Source organism: Ambystoma mexicanum, chromosome 3p (genome assembly GCF_040938575.1).
Source record: "Ambystoma mexicanum isolate Mex_15411 chromosome 3p, UKY_AmexF1_1, whole genome shotgun sequence".
Taxonomy (NCBI): domain Eukaryota; kingdom Metazoa; phylum Chordata; class Amphibia; order Caudata; family Ambystomatidae; genus Ambystoma; species Ambystoma mexicanum.
In genome coordinates this window covers 801,650,512-801,665,845 of record NC_090925.1, presented here as the reverse complement: position 1 = coordinate 801,665,845, position 15,334 = coordinate 801,650,512, and the positions used below count along the sequence as shown (strand labels likewise).

Sequence of the window (15,334 nt, the reverse complement as noted above, 5' to 3'; positions counted from 1 at the left end):
GATCAGGCAGATACCCGCCCCTATCGCCCTTCCTCCTAGCGGCCATATCTAGCTGCACTTAGTATATAATAACAGTATTTGGACATCTGAATTTAATTCCAATAGAATGGCAATACTTGGTCATGTGAAGCTGCACCTGAGAAATGACAGTACCAGAACATGCGTGGCTTTCCTTGGCTATATGATTTCTGCAGTTAGGAATGCGCAGGTGCACATGGCACAGAATAAAGCCAGCCCTAATGGCTATGTGAACGCCTCTTTCTTGTGGGAAGCAGAAGTCGGTATCATAATTCCATTCCCATTATGACGAGGCATCCATACTACATGTGTAGTTGCATTCGTAGCCAACAGAACTGTTCATTCAATTTCTTATGATAGTTGAATTAAGTTTTACTTAATCAATGTATTTTTTTGGGCAGTGACTCATATTTATATTTTTATTTTTATTTAGATGTGAACTGGCCACAGATTTGAAATATGAAAGAAAACAATTCTAATCAAGACACAGACTCTGGTGGGAATCCTCTTGGAGGGGATTTTGGGCCTCGTCAAAGGAAACGCAATCAACATAGATCATATTTCTGCAAACTTTGTGCAGAAAACTTTGATTTGAAGAAATGCCTTCCAACAAAAAGGGTTTACAAGCCTCAGAGACGATTTTCCTGCACGGAATGTCAAAAGAGATTTGCACGAAAAGAAGATCTTGCATTGCATGTAGAAATACACAACGCTCCTAGTCAGGTTTCCTGCACAAAGAAGGGGAACGACCAGGAAAACACAAAGCAAGAGATTCCTCTATTCTACAGTGTAAACAGGGAGAACTTTCATCAAAAGTGTAATCTGAAACAAGGCCAGAAAATCTACATAAGAAAAAAAGACTTGCTCTGCTCGCAAAGTGAAAATAGGTGTAATGAAGAGGTCAAATTGGAAAGACCACAGAGCATTCATGCCAAGGAGAGACCCTTTCCATGCTATGTGTGTAAAAAGTCTTTTATTCAGAAGAAACATTTAAAAAGACACCAGGCAATCCACACAGAAGTGAAATCCTTTCCCTGCAACCAGTGTGGAAACAGATTCGTTCGGATGGAAAACCTTCAAAGGCACCAAATACTTCATGCGCAGAAGCACTTAAAGACACCAACTCAGAGAATATTTCCCTACCCACAGCGTGATAAAAGCTATAGTCTAAAGAAGTCTCTTTTAAAGAACCAGAAAGTGCACACCCGCCTCTTTTGCTGCACTGAATGTGAGAAGAGCTTTGCCCACAAGTCACAGCTTATAAAGCACCAGAGAATGCACACTCATCCTACTCCCCATGACGACCAATATCCAGAGAGTGAGAGAACCCTCACACAAACCTTGCATCGGAAACCTGCCCCGAATGCACCGGAAGAATTTGACAGGGAACCGGAAGCAGATAAAGAACATGCCACGCAAATAATCGGCATGTACAGGGACTGGAGGAAGCCAAAGGACCCTGTGTGGGGCAGCATGAATGCTGAAGCACGCACAGAAAATAACGATGTAGACAAGAACACAGATGAAGAGCTCCTCCAGGCCGGCAACTTGTGTTCTAGACCAGTGCTGCTAAAGGCTGCAACATTCACCTTTTCATCTCCAACGCCAGCTCCCCTCAAAATGCTAGTGAAGGAGATTACTAGCACATCCATCCAAGGTGCTACATTTCCATCAGTGCCGCCACCATCTGCGCCTCTTGCCCCACCACAGCCAGAGTCTGAATCTGCTGTGGCCCATACATTTCGTCCAGAACAAAAGAAGGGTGAAGCATGTTGATGTTGTGAACTTCCTCAAACGAATCAGTGTTTTCTAAATACTTCAAGTTGAACCCATGTTTTATCATGTGAATGGTAGCCCACCCACGTAAATCAATCTGTTCCTGGGCCATTGAGCAAGGAACAGAATGAACATGTGGATGGGTGATTGACGTAATACATCTTATACAAACCGTGTTTTTATTCTATTTTGATCCCGCTATTTCTAGCAGATCTAGTTCAACACTCCGTGCATCTTTTGGGACTGTGTTCTGGTTGACATTTTTTAAATATGTGAAAAGGTAAACTTATTTTAAAGTGGAAACTGTACCTAGACCTCATGCCGCGTGCCCAGCAATATGGGCACATGTGTGAAAATGCTGGCCTTTTAGTCAGAACATGCAGGCCAGTTGTAAACTGAAATAAAAATGATGCTTGCTCAGTAGGGCCCAGAGACCTCTTCCTGAGCATAGGAGGTGGGACCGGGGCATAGGATTTTTCGCAGCCCTGAAAACTCGAGAACCCCACTTTGTCTGAAAGTCTCTTTCAAAATATCTTTTTATGTTCTTTGTTTTGTGATATGATAATTTAAAAAGTGTACAAACTTGCCAGAAAGAAACGTTGATGAAAGTGAATATAAAAAGACATGGCTTACATACTGTTGTTTTATAAAGAAGTGTTTTACCTTAGTTTGAAATGCCAAGCATCAGGGGGGAAAACCTGTAGGCTTTGCTATTGACTCATTATACAGAATCCTTTCGAGTCAGTGACACTCAAAACAAATTGAAGCTCCAAACCGAAAAGCAGGCTCCTTCATTTCTAGGTTTATTAATAAAGCGCTAATACTCTCCGGTATCATGGCACTGCAGACAAACATACCGGCTCACAACTACTGACAGCAGAGCAGCATTGCTAACACATTGGTTTCACACGTAAAAATAAAAAGGTTAGTTTTAGTTCAAGTAAATCAGGATTTCTGCGGTACGTGTTTCAAACAGCCACATGTCCCAGAGAATGTAACGCTCATGGTCATATACTTAAATGATTGAAGGAGCCTTATTGACTGATACTTTGTTATTTTGTTATGCAGGTACTTTTGGTCTCCCCCCAAGGTTCAAGTCCACTGTGCATTGTGCAGAGAGCCATTTAAGCTTCTTAGATGCACGAGTAGGCTGCTTAGGCACAGGGTTGATGCTGTAGTACTGAGTTATTTGGATGCCCTCACGTTAATCGACCTTAGCTCTTACTGTAGCACGTTATTATGAGTCAGTTAGTGGAGACATATTTTATAAAGGAAAGAGAGTGGGGAAGCATTGTCTAACTAGGCTTTTAAGTAACTATACAGTCCGATTTGGTTTAAATATTAATAAACACATTTTCAAAAGCGGGAAGGCCTTGCACCTATTAAAATCAAAGTTCTGTTCTGCTGGGATTCAGATTTTATTTCTGTGTTTTCCTGGCTTGATGTTTTTCAAATAAATGCTAAATGCACTCACAATGCCTCTGGTCTTGTTTACACTCCCTCCCTGCTTTCACTATTGATTGTGGTATTTTGCAATGCACTTCTTATCCCACCTCAAACCCTAGTTAAAAACCAGAGGCGACTCGTGGTAACGCATTGTGCCTGGTCGTAATTCAGGGGTCCAACAGTGATGAACAGGCACAGTAGATGTGGGGCAGGGAACCAGGGGCCAGATGGGGGCAGATGTGGCTCTGCTAATGGGAAGTATAGAAAACCTCCCCCTGTCAGAGGAGGGCCCCAGGCGCACTCCAATCGGGTCAATAAAATCCTTACTAATACTCACAAATTCAGAGAGTCATTTAAACTGATATATAACATAAATCATACAAATGTTTTGATTTTAAAAAAAGTTTATATATTTAAACAAGATTATTCATAAACACAAAATGCGTACATATAATTCAGTTTTTCCTTATGAAATCAGAACAAAAAATATTCCACCTCTTATACAATTAACTTTTTTGTAACCAGATTGTCTTTCACCCAATAACAAATTTATTCCATTGTGATGCATAAACTCCCATCTGAAGTACTTCCTATACAAACTATAAAGTGCAAATCAAGAATTTAATTTCCCAATCATCTAACTCATAGCCGTTCCCAGACTGTATTCCACTCCGCTCCTCGGAGTCATCTCTATGTGTTTCAGGAATCTCATCCCTTCTTCCGGAGAATCTGGTGTACTTCCCCCGTTTCAATGCTTGGCAAGTGAATCTTCTGCACTCCCAAATGTTTGTCAGTATTCCTTAAGATATTCAAAGCCTTCCTCCTTGAAGGCTATCCAATATCAACAGCGTGTCCTCCACTTCACGTCTATTCGGATCACCAATCAGCTATTCCCACAGCAAAGATATGCAACCTTTCACCCCAGTACCTGTGCTCACGTTGCAGGGGACTCCAAACAGATCTTTGCTGTGGGGATAGCCGATTGGAAATCCGAAAAGAAGGGAAGAGGAGGAATTGATATTGACCCGATTGGAGTGCACCTGGGGTCCTCCTCTGACTAGCGTAGGTTTTGTATATTTCATTTATAGACACCCCAATCTTGAGCCTGGTTGGTTTTTCCATGTGCATCGGAAGAGTAGAAATTAATGTGAGATACGAAGGATTGCAATTTGAGTTGTGGAAATATTGAGTGCACCCCCACACTCAATTTCTGCTAATGGGAAGAACACGGTTCATTAAATTGAACAGAGCATGCAAAGCAATTCCCCTTTTGCACCTTTTAGTTCCTGTGAGGTAGGGTTCATTGATGTAGGCGTGTCACCGTTCTCTTGTCCATGCACATTTTTCACCTATCCAGGGAGAAAAACAACATGTGTACACATCCTTGCTCCATGAAGTTACTCGATTCTCTGTCTCAGAACAATGCCTTATGGTGCCTTTTGCTTTTAGCCTCATTGCTTTGTGGGTCTTGGTGCTTCCCAGGGCCAATAGCATGGGTACCCTTGTAATGTATTAACAGGCACTGGCAAAGCGAATAGTTTTAGCGTTTGTAGTTTATTGCATTTTACATTTAGCATGGATGGAAGGAATGATAGCACAGGGGGAAGAAAGTACATCATGGGACGAACGAAGGGCAGCACCAGGGGGAGGTGGGGGAAATAAGAAATAAATAACACGAGGGGATGAGGGGGGATAAAATAAGTGCAATAGATGAAAGCTAGGCTACCAGCAGTACACAGGCGCATTGTACAACCTTTGAAGGAAGGAGTGACAACGCAGATGGGAGGGAAACCATGACGGGGAAAAGGGAGTGGAGCAACAGTAAAAAGGGTGAAGGAAAGACAGTGCAAGGGGGAAGGAAAGATAGCGCAAGGGGGAGGAGGGAAAGCGAAAGGGGAAGAGGGTAAACAGGAGTGACAGCCCAAAGGGGGACGGAGTGACAGTGCAAGGGGGGGACGGAGTGACAGTGCAAGGGGGGGACGGAGTGACAGCGCAAGGGGGAGTGAAAGCACAAGGGGAAGGAGTGAAAGTGCAACAGAGGGAGGAGGAAGGGACAGCACAAGGGGCGAAGGAACAACAGCACAAGGGGGGGAAAGAGCGACAGCGCAAGGGGGGGAAGGAATAACAGCACATGGGGAAAAGAGTGACTGCAAGGGAGGAAGGAGGCACAGCTCAAGGAAGGGGGAGGGACAGCGCAGGGTGCAGGAGAGACAGCGCAAGGGAGCAGGATGCACAGCGCAAGGGCAGCAGAATGGACAACACAAGGGGGCAGCATGGACAGCACAAGGGGGGCAGGACAGACAGCACAAGGGGGGCAGGACAGACAGCACAAGGGGGGCAGGACAGACAGCACAAGGGGGCAGGACAGACAGCACAAGGGGGCAGGAGGGAAAGTGCAAGAGAGAAAGGAGCAACAGCGCAAGAGGGGATTACCATTTCTTGTTGCATGTACAATTGCAGTCTTTGGTCATAGTTGCACTATATTGTAGTTTTGGCCTCAATGTGATTTATTTCAAGGGCACCTGTATGTGGTCAGTGGTGCTGTGGCCATTTATGAATTCCAGCCTGAAGGTGTCCTCCCAACTAATTTGATTGGAGAGGTGAAATATCAGTGACAACATACAGATGTCCTCATAGGAAATCACATTGAGACTTATTATGAGGACAAAGGAGTGAGCGCAAATGGGGGGGGGGAGTGAACGGGCAAAAGAGAGGAGGAGCAACAGCACAAAGGGGGGCTGATCGTCAGTGCTGGAGAGTGAAGGAATGACAGCACGAGGGAAGAAGGAGCGGGAGCCCACGGAGGAAGGAGTGACAGTGCAAGGGGCAGCACAACGGTGCAATAGGGGAGGAACAACAGCTCCAGGGGGCGATGAGCGACAGTGGAAGGGGATGGAGAGTCAGTACAAGGAGGGGAAGGAGAGACAATGCAAAGGGGGAGGAAGGACAGCGCAGGTGGGAAAAGTGCATAGGGAAAGCTCAAGGGAGGACAAGGTGGTGACAGCGCAAAAGGATGTGGAGGCACAGGGCAAGAAAGGGAGGAGGAACAGCGCAAGGGGCAGAGCAGGGACATAAGAGAGGAGGAAGGACAGCACATGGGTGAAGGAGCAACAGCGCAAGAGGGGGAAGGAGCAACAGCGCAAGAGGGGGGAAGGAGCAACAGCGCAAGAGGGGGGAGTGACATTGTTTGGTTGTATGTATAACTGCAGCCTTTGGACATAGTTGTCCTATGTTGTAGTTTTGATCACAAAGTGATTTCTTCAATGACACATATCTAGTCAGTAGAACTGTACCTATCTAATGAACTACAACCTGAAGATGTCCTCACAACTTATTTTATTGGAGAGGTGCAGTACCTCTGACAACATACAGAGGTATGCATAAGAAATCACAATGAGATTATTATGAGGACATCTGTATATTGTCAGTGGTACTACAGCTCTACAAAAAAATACAAATAAACAAGAAACAAGAAATAGAAATGGAAACAGGTTGTGAGAAGGAGAAAGCATTTATCAGTGGTAATGCACTTCTCCAATGTACTACAACTTACAGCAGTCCTCTGGTCAGTGGCACTGCACCTCGCCAAAAAAAGAATTGCTTGCATGAGAATATTCAGAAAGGGAAAGCTACATGTAGCCCAAATGGGCCAGGAAAGTACCCCAAATATAGCCCAACTCCATCAGGCTGCGAAAGAAAGATCACTAAAGGGCCCCAGGTGTGAAAGTGACAGACATGCGAAAGGTTACAGTACTCCTGATTGAGAGAAAAATAGTTTAAAAAGCCATGATTGGATTACATCTATGGAACAAGAAATAGCATTTAGTGTCGGTCGATTATGCCACAGCATTTCCAGTTGTCATGGCAACCACCAGGTCAGCTTTCTGGCACCCCTTTACTCTCACCGTTCTCTGTAGCAATGGTGTTGGTGATATTTTGGGGGCTGCCCCACCAAAATGCGCCAAAACCACAAATGGCTGTTCATATGACATTCTGCTTCCACAGATGACCTTGTACTTTTCTTGAGCCCAAAATTGTTTTGCCAAGATTTGAGCATAATGGGCACAAAGTCGAATGTTTTCCACAAACAGGCATGTTATGGCAGGGTTTAGTTACGTTGGCTTATTTGGGATTTTACAAATACAAGGACCAACTAAAAGTTTTAAACGATACAAGTCTTGATTCAGTCACTGTAGGTAGCTCAAGACGGGTTCCAAGACACTAAGAGTCTCCCAGTCGTGGCCTTTGTGGCTCCAGGGTGCAGTTCTCGTCGGCTGGGTATGAAGTGAGAAACCTGCTCACCTTCCCCCACTTGGGTACACACCACCTCAAAGGATAACAGGACCTAGAGTTTCCTGTGGCTAAGGACTGCCCTACGTTTTCCACTTGCACCCTCGCTCCCAATCCACCCAGATTCTCTTCTCGATGCCTCAACACATGTTTGTATGTTAGAGACTCTGAGAAACACCCTTGGCTCTTTCTCCCTTTCTCCTGCTACTCTTCTCTGGCACCTCCACAACACTTCATCACATGCTCATTCCTACACTCCTCCCAGGTGTACCTCTGTTGAACACTGGGTACACCACCATCTCCTCTGTTTGTTCTTGGAGCTTTGACTGAACCCCTTCTTCAAACTGTTGTTCTCCCTGCACCTGGTGGTTTGCTGCAATTATTTCCTAATCCTCTTTACTCCTGATGCTTCCCCGTCACTTCCTCACAACTTCTTCCACTTCTGCCTCAGGGCTGCTCCAACCTGACTCCAGATTTTCCTCCACTTCCTATACCTTCTCTCTAATGAGGTTACTCCCATCCTCTAATTCAATTATCTCCTACTCACAACTAATTTTCCTCGTGGCCTCCCTTCCAGCCTCTCCCTGTACACATTCTTCTCCTCCACTCCTCTCACTTGCCTCCTTCTCCACAGAACTCTGCTTATACACTTGACCACAACGCTCCCCTGCTGAGTTTCAAACATCCACACTTCTATCATCACTGTCAGGACTTTAATAGGTGTCTCTGTGTCGGAAGCGGCCTCTGTCGGATTACGGAGAGCGAGGGGTGCGGCTTGACACGTTGCGAGTGTTTCGTTGGGTCCTTTCCTCTAGCGTCGGCGGAGTAACGGCGGAACAGAGGAGCGAGGAGAGAGCCAGCGAGCGAGCCGTGAGAGCCGTGAGAGTCGCCGGACGGACGAAACGAGGCAGTCGGGCATCGGGCATTGGGTCCTACGCGGCGCTGCCTGGTTTGCCTGGACTACCTAAGAAGTGCAACACGGAGAAGTGCAACGCTGGTGAGAACACAGGGACCCTGTGGGTGAACACACTCTAGCATTCGGGCCAGACCCAGACCGGCGGTTGGGGGGCCCGGGCGGGGGCTTCAGTGGCCCGTGGAGCCAGTGTATGAGATTGGATTGACCTACTGAAGGCGGGCGCAAGGGCTCGCGAGTGCGCTCCCTGCTGGGTCTGGATTACGGTAACCGCAAACACGGTTATTAATTGACATCAGAAATTGGCGTAGGAGCACCTTAGGACGGGGGCTAACCCTGAGTCCTGAGGCCGTTGGTGTACGGTCGGAACCACAAAACGTGGCCTGGCCCACCGCATGGTTGACTTTCATTACGCCACTGTACAAATTAACCTTAATCTAAGTGGCCTTTACTTGGAGACTGTGGGCTGAGGCCTTTGATCCAGGTATAGTACACTCACAGTGTGTAGCATTGGAAAACTGAGGCGTGAACTCGGTAAATTGAAAGCTGCCGTAACAAGCGGATTGGGCAGCTGCAGCGAAGCCACGCGTAGCACTTTTAATGCAACCTGACCAGAATCCGAGTCACTCTACATACAATCTAAGGCAAACCAAGTCAAGAACAGAGGCTAGGGGCCCTGCTAATTCAAAGGTTGAGATGGAAAAGCTGCCAGCTAAAGCAAAAGCGAAAAAAAATCTCACAATCAAGCAAGGTGCGATCACCTCATTTTTCCCCCCTCGAGAAACAAATTCAACTATAGTTGAAGAAGAAATACCCGATCAACCTGAAAACCCCCTATTGAGTAGCTCAAATGTTGAAGACATTGACAATAACTCCCTATTAGAATTATGTCTAAGTATCCAGAGAAATATGACGCCATTACCCGCAGCAAGATCGGATAATAATAGCGGACTATCAATAGATAATTCAAGAACCTTACAGCCAGGGACCCCTATGACGGGAGTAGGCATTGAGAGACTCTCTACATCACCTAACTTGGTATTTGCCTCAATGGAAGACGTTCCGGACGAAGCAATTGACTGTAATGACAAAACATGTACAGGGGCCGCCGGAATCGCCGAGATACAGGCTTCGGTAGCCTCACTTCAATTTGCACTCAGGATCTTGTTGAAAATGTCGGGGCGAATTTTGACCAATATGGATATTCTCATCGGGGGTAACAAGGAGAGAATGAACTCTGCTGAAGAAGCGGAGGCAAATCTATCCGAGGCAATCCATATAGCAAGTGATATTGAAGAGCGACAAAAATCTGAATCAGAGGAGGAGAGAGACAGACCCGATCCATACTTTTCTAAAAAACAGAAGAGACTGGCAAAGAAAACAAACAAGGGCAAAAGGGATAGTGCCATACAATCAGCAAGGACAGAGAAGAACGAGAGGGAAATTACTACTAAAAAGAGCAGGAAAAGAATAGCAAGAGCCAAGAAGAGAAAGGCCACCCGAGATGGATACCTGACCAGTTGGTTACTCTCCAAACAAGGGCCCGCAATGGAATGCGAAGAAAGAGCTGACCCCGTGGAAGATGCGGAAGTAAGTCACGGATCCACAGTAGACATAGCCACGCCTACAAGTAATCTGACAGTAAATGAAGATCCACTTCCTGAAGCAATAGCCACGCTGGCTGATAAAAGTGAGAAGAAAGGCAGCCGTATATGCCTGATTAAGAACCTTTATCAGAGCAAGGTTAACAAATGGTTATCACGATCAGAGCTCTTGATAAGACTATACTCGGTCCCCCAACTGCGGGTGCTAATCTCTGACGACTTTCAATTTGTAGAACCTCTGAAAGGTCCTAACCCTAATGTGTCCGCCCTTCATTGTAAATTCGTGGCCACCGCGGAGCTGCTAAGAAAGTATAAAGAGGAATTAAAATCAGTAGACGTGGAAGTGGATGTCTGACATAAATGAAATAGATCCCAGCTGTAGAGAGGAAGAGATCACTGTTACTACAAATACAACATCTTGCTCTAATATGGAGACTGTTAAGAAAATGGAAGCGTCTGAGGTACGACGAGCACTGAAATGGCTGGCTGATGCTCTTCCCGAGATCCTAAGGAAACCATGATACCTCTCTGTTGTATCGTGGAACTGTCGGGGTTTCTCCCATCTACTTTCGCCTGAGGGTTCCACGGAGATGCTCGATAAATGCTGCTGTTTTTCCCTACAAGAGACCTGGGCCCTTGACCCTTTGGTACTAGATGGTTTTACGATGTATCATGCAGCAGCCAAAAGAGGAGAGAAAGGCAGGCCTTTTGGTGGCCTGGCTATTGGAGTGATTAACACTTGGGGGTCCAGGCAGATTGACTGCAACTGGGGGAACAACTTACTTGCAGTTGAAGTGCTATTCGACGGCAAAGATCCTATAGGTTCTCTTCTGCTGGTAAATATATACAGTCCGCCAGGAGGAACGCTGAGTGAACAACTACAAGATGCCATGCAGGATCTGCTGGCAAACTGGTCACCTGCTACTACCAATTCTGGAATAATGGTCATGGGTGACTTCAACTGCCACATGAACAGTCGGGTGTGCAAAACACAGAACACTAAATTGAAAGAAAAAGGAGTTATGTTTCATAATAAAAAACAAGATCGGGAGGGCAATGCATGGGAATACCTGTTTGACTCCTGGGACATGATAATGCTGAATGGCAGAACGGCAAGTGACCACCCTGGACAACATACCTGGTCAAACGGTGCCTCGTGTAGTACGTTGGACTACGTATTTATTTGCCCGGGGCTACAAGAACAGATTGAAGATCTGATCGTTCTGCCCAATGACTGGAGTGATCATGCTGCCTTAAAATGCACGATGAGTAATATTCGAAGTCAACCCCCATCTAGCAATACGGGAATTGTAAAAGTTAATAATGCAGGCACTAGGATTTCGTGGTCAGAGAGGAATATTGCACTTGCGGTGGAAACCCTGAGAGCGGTAGAGCCTTGTGAGCTCCCTAAATTTAATACTATGACCATCAACTCCATAGAGGACTGGATTAGTGCTTTCTCAGGCAAACATGCGGCAGCCCCTATGGGTCACATGATGAGCTGTAAGGGAAATAAGTTACCTTACGATAAAATAATCAGAGACCTTAAACGTAATCTTAGAGCTGATCTACGTAAGGCCAAGAGAACAATGTTCCCGGGAGAGCAATACTATCGAACAATCAGAGCAATTAAAAATAAATACAGAGCGACCATTAAGAAGAAAAATAGGGGGGACAAGGTTCTCTCATCACAGAAATTGGTGAAGACAATTTGTGAAGGGAAAACCCGTAACATCTGGTCCCTCCTGAGCGAGGCTCAAGGTATACAGAAGGGGGCGCTAGTTAACCCTATCGAAGAAAGAGTGTGGGTCAAATTTCTGGAAGATAGAAATACGGAGGGTGAGAAAGTACCAATGCTGGGCAGCCCTCCTAGTGAGGCCCCATTTCCCATAACATATGAACTTATCTTGAATAAAATCAAAGAGATAAAATCATCAAGAGCACCGGGACCCAACGGGCTGGCAAATATTACCATGAAAGCGTACCCTGAGTTCTGGGCAAATTTACTTAACATCCTATTCCAGAAAGTATTAAAGACGGGCAATATACCCTATTCCTGGCAGGCTGCAATATTAATTCCAGTCTACAAAAAGGGCAATAGATCCGACCCTAGCAACTATAGATTGCTCTCTATGCTTGATGCGACTGGAAAGATATTTGCATCACTTCTGCTCAATGAGCTACAATCATGGGCAGAAAATAAGGGAATATTGTCTCGATTCCAAAGTGGGTTCAGACAAGGATACTCCACGGCCCATAATATCTTGATAATGGATATGTTACGAACCAGAGCGCTGAGAAGTGGATCGGCTCCGCTCTATGCATTATATATAGATTTCACGGCGGCATTTGATTCGATACCTCGTAGTCGATTGTGGAATAAATTGCATTCTATGGGTTGTCCATATGGCCTTATTTATTATCTAAAACTTCTGCATTTAAATAACACAGTTAAATTGAAATTAGACCAAGAAGGCCATACAACGCAAAGTGTCATACAAAATAGAGGGGTTAAGCAAGGATGCGTAACTGCACCTTTAATATATAATTTATATGTGTACGACATCCCAGATGCATTGAATAAGGTTAGCAATTGCCCGCCAAAGATGGGGAAAGCAAGCTGCCCAGTATTAGCATACGCAGACGACCTAGTGATATTTGATCACACCATTAGCGGGATGAGAAGATCTGCGGTTGCAATATGGGAATATGCTGAAAAGAACGGTCTGAGCATTAATTTAGGCAAAACCAAGATCATGAGATATACAAAAAAAAAGGTCACGCGAGTCCAACTAACAGTAGGGGCTGTAAATATAGCATATGTCCCTCATTATTGTTACTTAGGAATAGACTTTGAAAATAATGGGGATTACATGACATGTAAACAAACACGTCGTATTAAAGCTGCACAGTTGACCGCGCTGTTCCACAGATTTACGGTCAGACAAGGCGGATTCTCATTATGGGGGACACGACAACTCTATATTCAGGTCTTTGCTCCGGCGATAATATACGGCCTGGAAGCTCTATTAGAGTCTGATCTAAAATGGCTGCAGATACTAGAGGGCAAATTTTGGCGACGCGTGCTTGGACTGCCTCCCTCGGTTCCTATGGCCATTATCAGATTAGAACTGGGACTAACCTCCTTAAAGGCTTCAGTGCTCAAGAAAAGGGCCTCGTTATATCTCAGAATGACCCGAGATACTACTAATGGACTATTAACAGCGGTTAATCAAGAAATTGAGAAGGAAGGGCTGACATGTTCAATCACTGACCAGATGAATGACTTGTTCTCCGAAATAGGCTGGCGTCCCAGAGATGGCAAATACTCGGAGAAGGTAAATAGAGCACTATGTAAACGTGTCGATCTCTGGGACTGGCTGGAGAACTTTAAACATCTCACAAGTCTGAGCAGCTTCCAATTCGTGCAATATAGATTATATGATTTTAGGAAACCCCAGAGATACCTAAATATTTGTCCATCTGTAAGACTCAGACGGTTCATATTGCTACTTAGGCTTGAACAACTCCCCACTCTTAGCATTACGGGGAGAAAAGACAGGATTGCCGTAGAGGACCGCAGCTGCCGTCTATGTAAAAAACAAAAGCAGTTGGAGACGGCAAAACATGTGTTGACGGAATGCTCGATGATGGCCAGCATATATTCACCCCTCCTTGGTAGCCATGTACATGAAATAATACATATTGGGGACGCCTTGTTCTGGCATCATTGCCTTAATTCGAATAGCTTACGTGTATTGACAGCCCTATATACTATCTGGCTACAAGTGGAAATAAGATTGGGCTTAACCCTTTAGAGGTGCATGCAAAAAAGTATATATGTATTTTATTATTCTGTTCATATGCTATTTATTGTTAATTTTATTTTCTTTTTAGTGTAAAGTTTATAAAAAATTTAAACTATAACACAATAAATAAATATTAATAATAGGTACCTGGTCCATCCCCGGGGGCTGGGTAAACTTAAAGTCTCGTGAGTACTGCTCTCTGGTGACGGATTTAAATGTAATTGCCACTTGAGTTCAGGTGTGCTTAATGTTGGACTGCAGGCTTCAGAGACGTGGACCAAACCAATCCAATTATGGCAGCAATTTAGGCCACATTAAGGGCTCTACCTCACAGACGAGGTGCTGCACTATCCACGAAACTAGGCTCATGATTGCTGCCATTCTCTCCATCACTGCAATCACAGTGAAGGAATGTGTCACTTGATTTAACAATAGTAAGTTGTGTCATATGAATTCCTATACTTGACCTCTGGTGTGATCTTAAACGGGCTTCGGGGTGTTGCCAGTACCTGTGCTACATTTTGTTTACTCATTGACCATGTGGAGATCTCCTGCCCCTTGCATGTGGCACGACGAGGATAGCCAAGGATCTTCCCAATACCACCAACATATCCAGCACCATACTGCAGGTGGTAGCAAAAAAATAGTTGGCTACCCCCACCACTCACATCCACCATTAAGTAGTCTGAACTTTGTCACAACTCATACCCAGGCATTATTGTATTAGAATTTGCTTTTTTTTTTATGCGTGGTTATGTGAAACGCTGGACGGCTAAACTTTCCCTGAGCTCCCAAGCTCCCAAAACCGAGACTTGTCAATCCTCACAGCTTTCAAGAGCTGTCAAATACACACAGACTAACTTGTTGCAGAATTGAACAGGCATATTTGGAGCCCAAACCAATCACTGATGGCTCCACGAGTGAGTGACTATCGGCACTAAATTCTTAGCCAGTGCGTGGCAGAACAAGATTACGAGGGTGCTGTACACAGCAATAACGTAGCCTGAGATCTGAGATGGATAGCCATCGGAGTAGATCAGGGCAGACTTCTTTGGCGCCCGGAGAGACGGAGTCTCATTGGTGGGGTAGAGAAGTGGGGCAAGGGAGACCCTAGGAGGTGAGAGGGGCCACCCAAATGATGCCAACCTCGGAGAAGGTATTTTGGGGGGATGCCCCAGGGTCTCTCCCCAATTCCCTGATAAAGTTCATTAACAACTCCCCTAACAGGAACTAGGTAGATTGCATTCACCCTGTGGGACCCAGCTGCTTGTGGTGCAAGAACAAGTATCCTGACTCTAGTCTTTGAGGCAAGAGAAGGAATGTGAATGCAGACTATGGGCCACACACTATAGGCAGTGAGAAAAGGGAATCATGTACGAACAGCAGCAGCAGCCAAAGGGAGAGGAAACACCAATGCAAGGGATACACCAAGGAGCTACAGGTCGACAATCCGTAATGCAGAAACTAGGGTAGGCGCT

At 45.2% G+C, this 15,334-nt stretch overlaps 1 protein-coding gene across 1 annotated transcript in view; it reads left to right on the top strand.

Annotated features, from left to right (window-relative positions):
• Window positions 1-3,258, top strand: part of LOC138580901 (gastrula zinc finger protein XlCGF57.1-like) — a 314,301-nt gene extending 311,043 nt beyond the window's left edge. The window contains exon 4 of the mRNA XM_069651817.1: window positions 452-3,258. Coding sequence (XP_069507918.1) covers window positions 478-1,794 — 1,317 coding nt within the window. The 5' untranslated portion in view covers window positions 452-477 and the 3' untranslated portion in view covers window positions 1,795-3,258. The remainder of the gene's footprint in view (window positions 1-451) is intronic.
• Window positions 3,259-15,334: the final 12,076 nt, after the last annotated feature.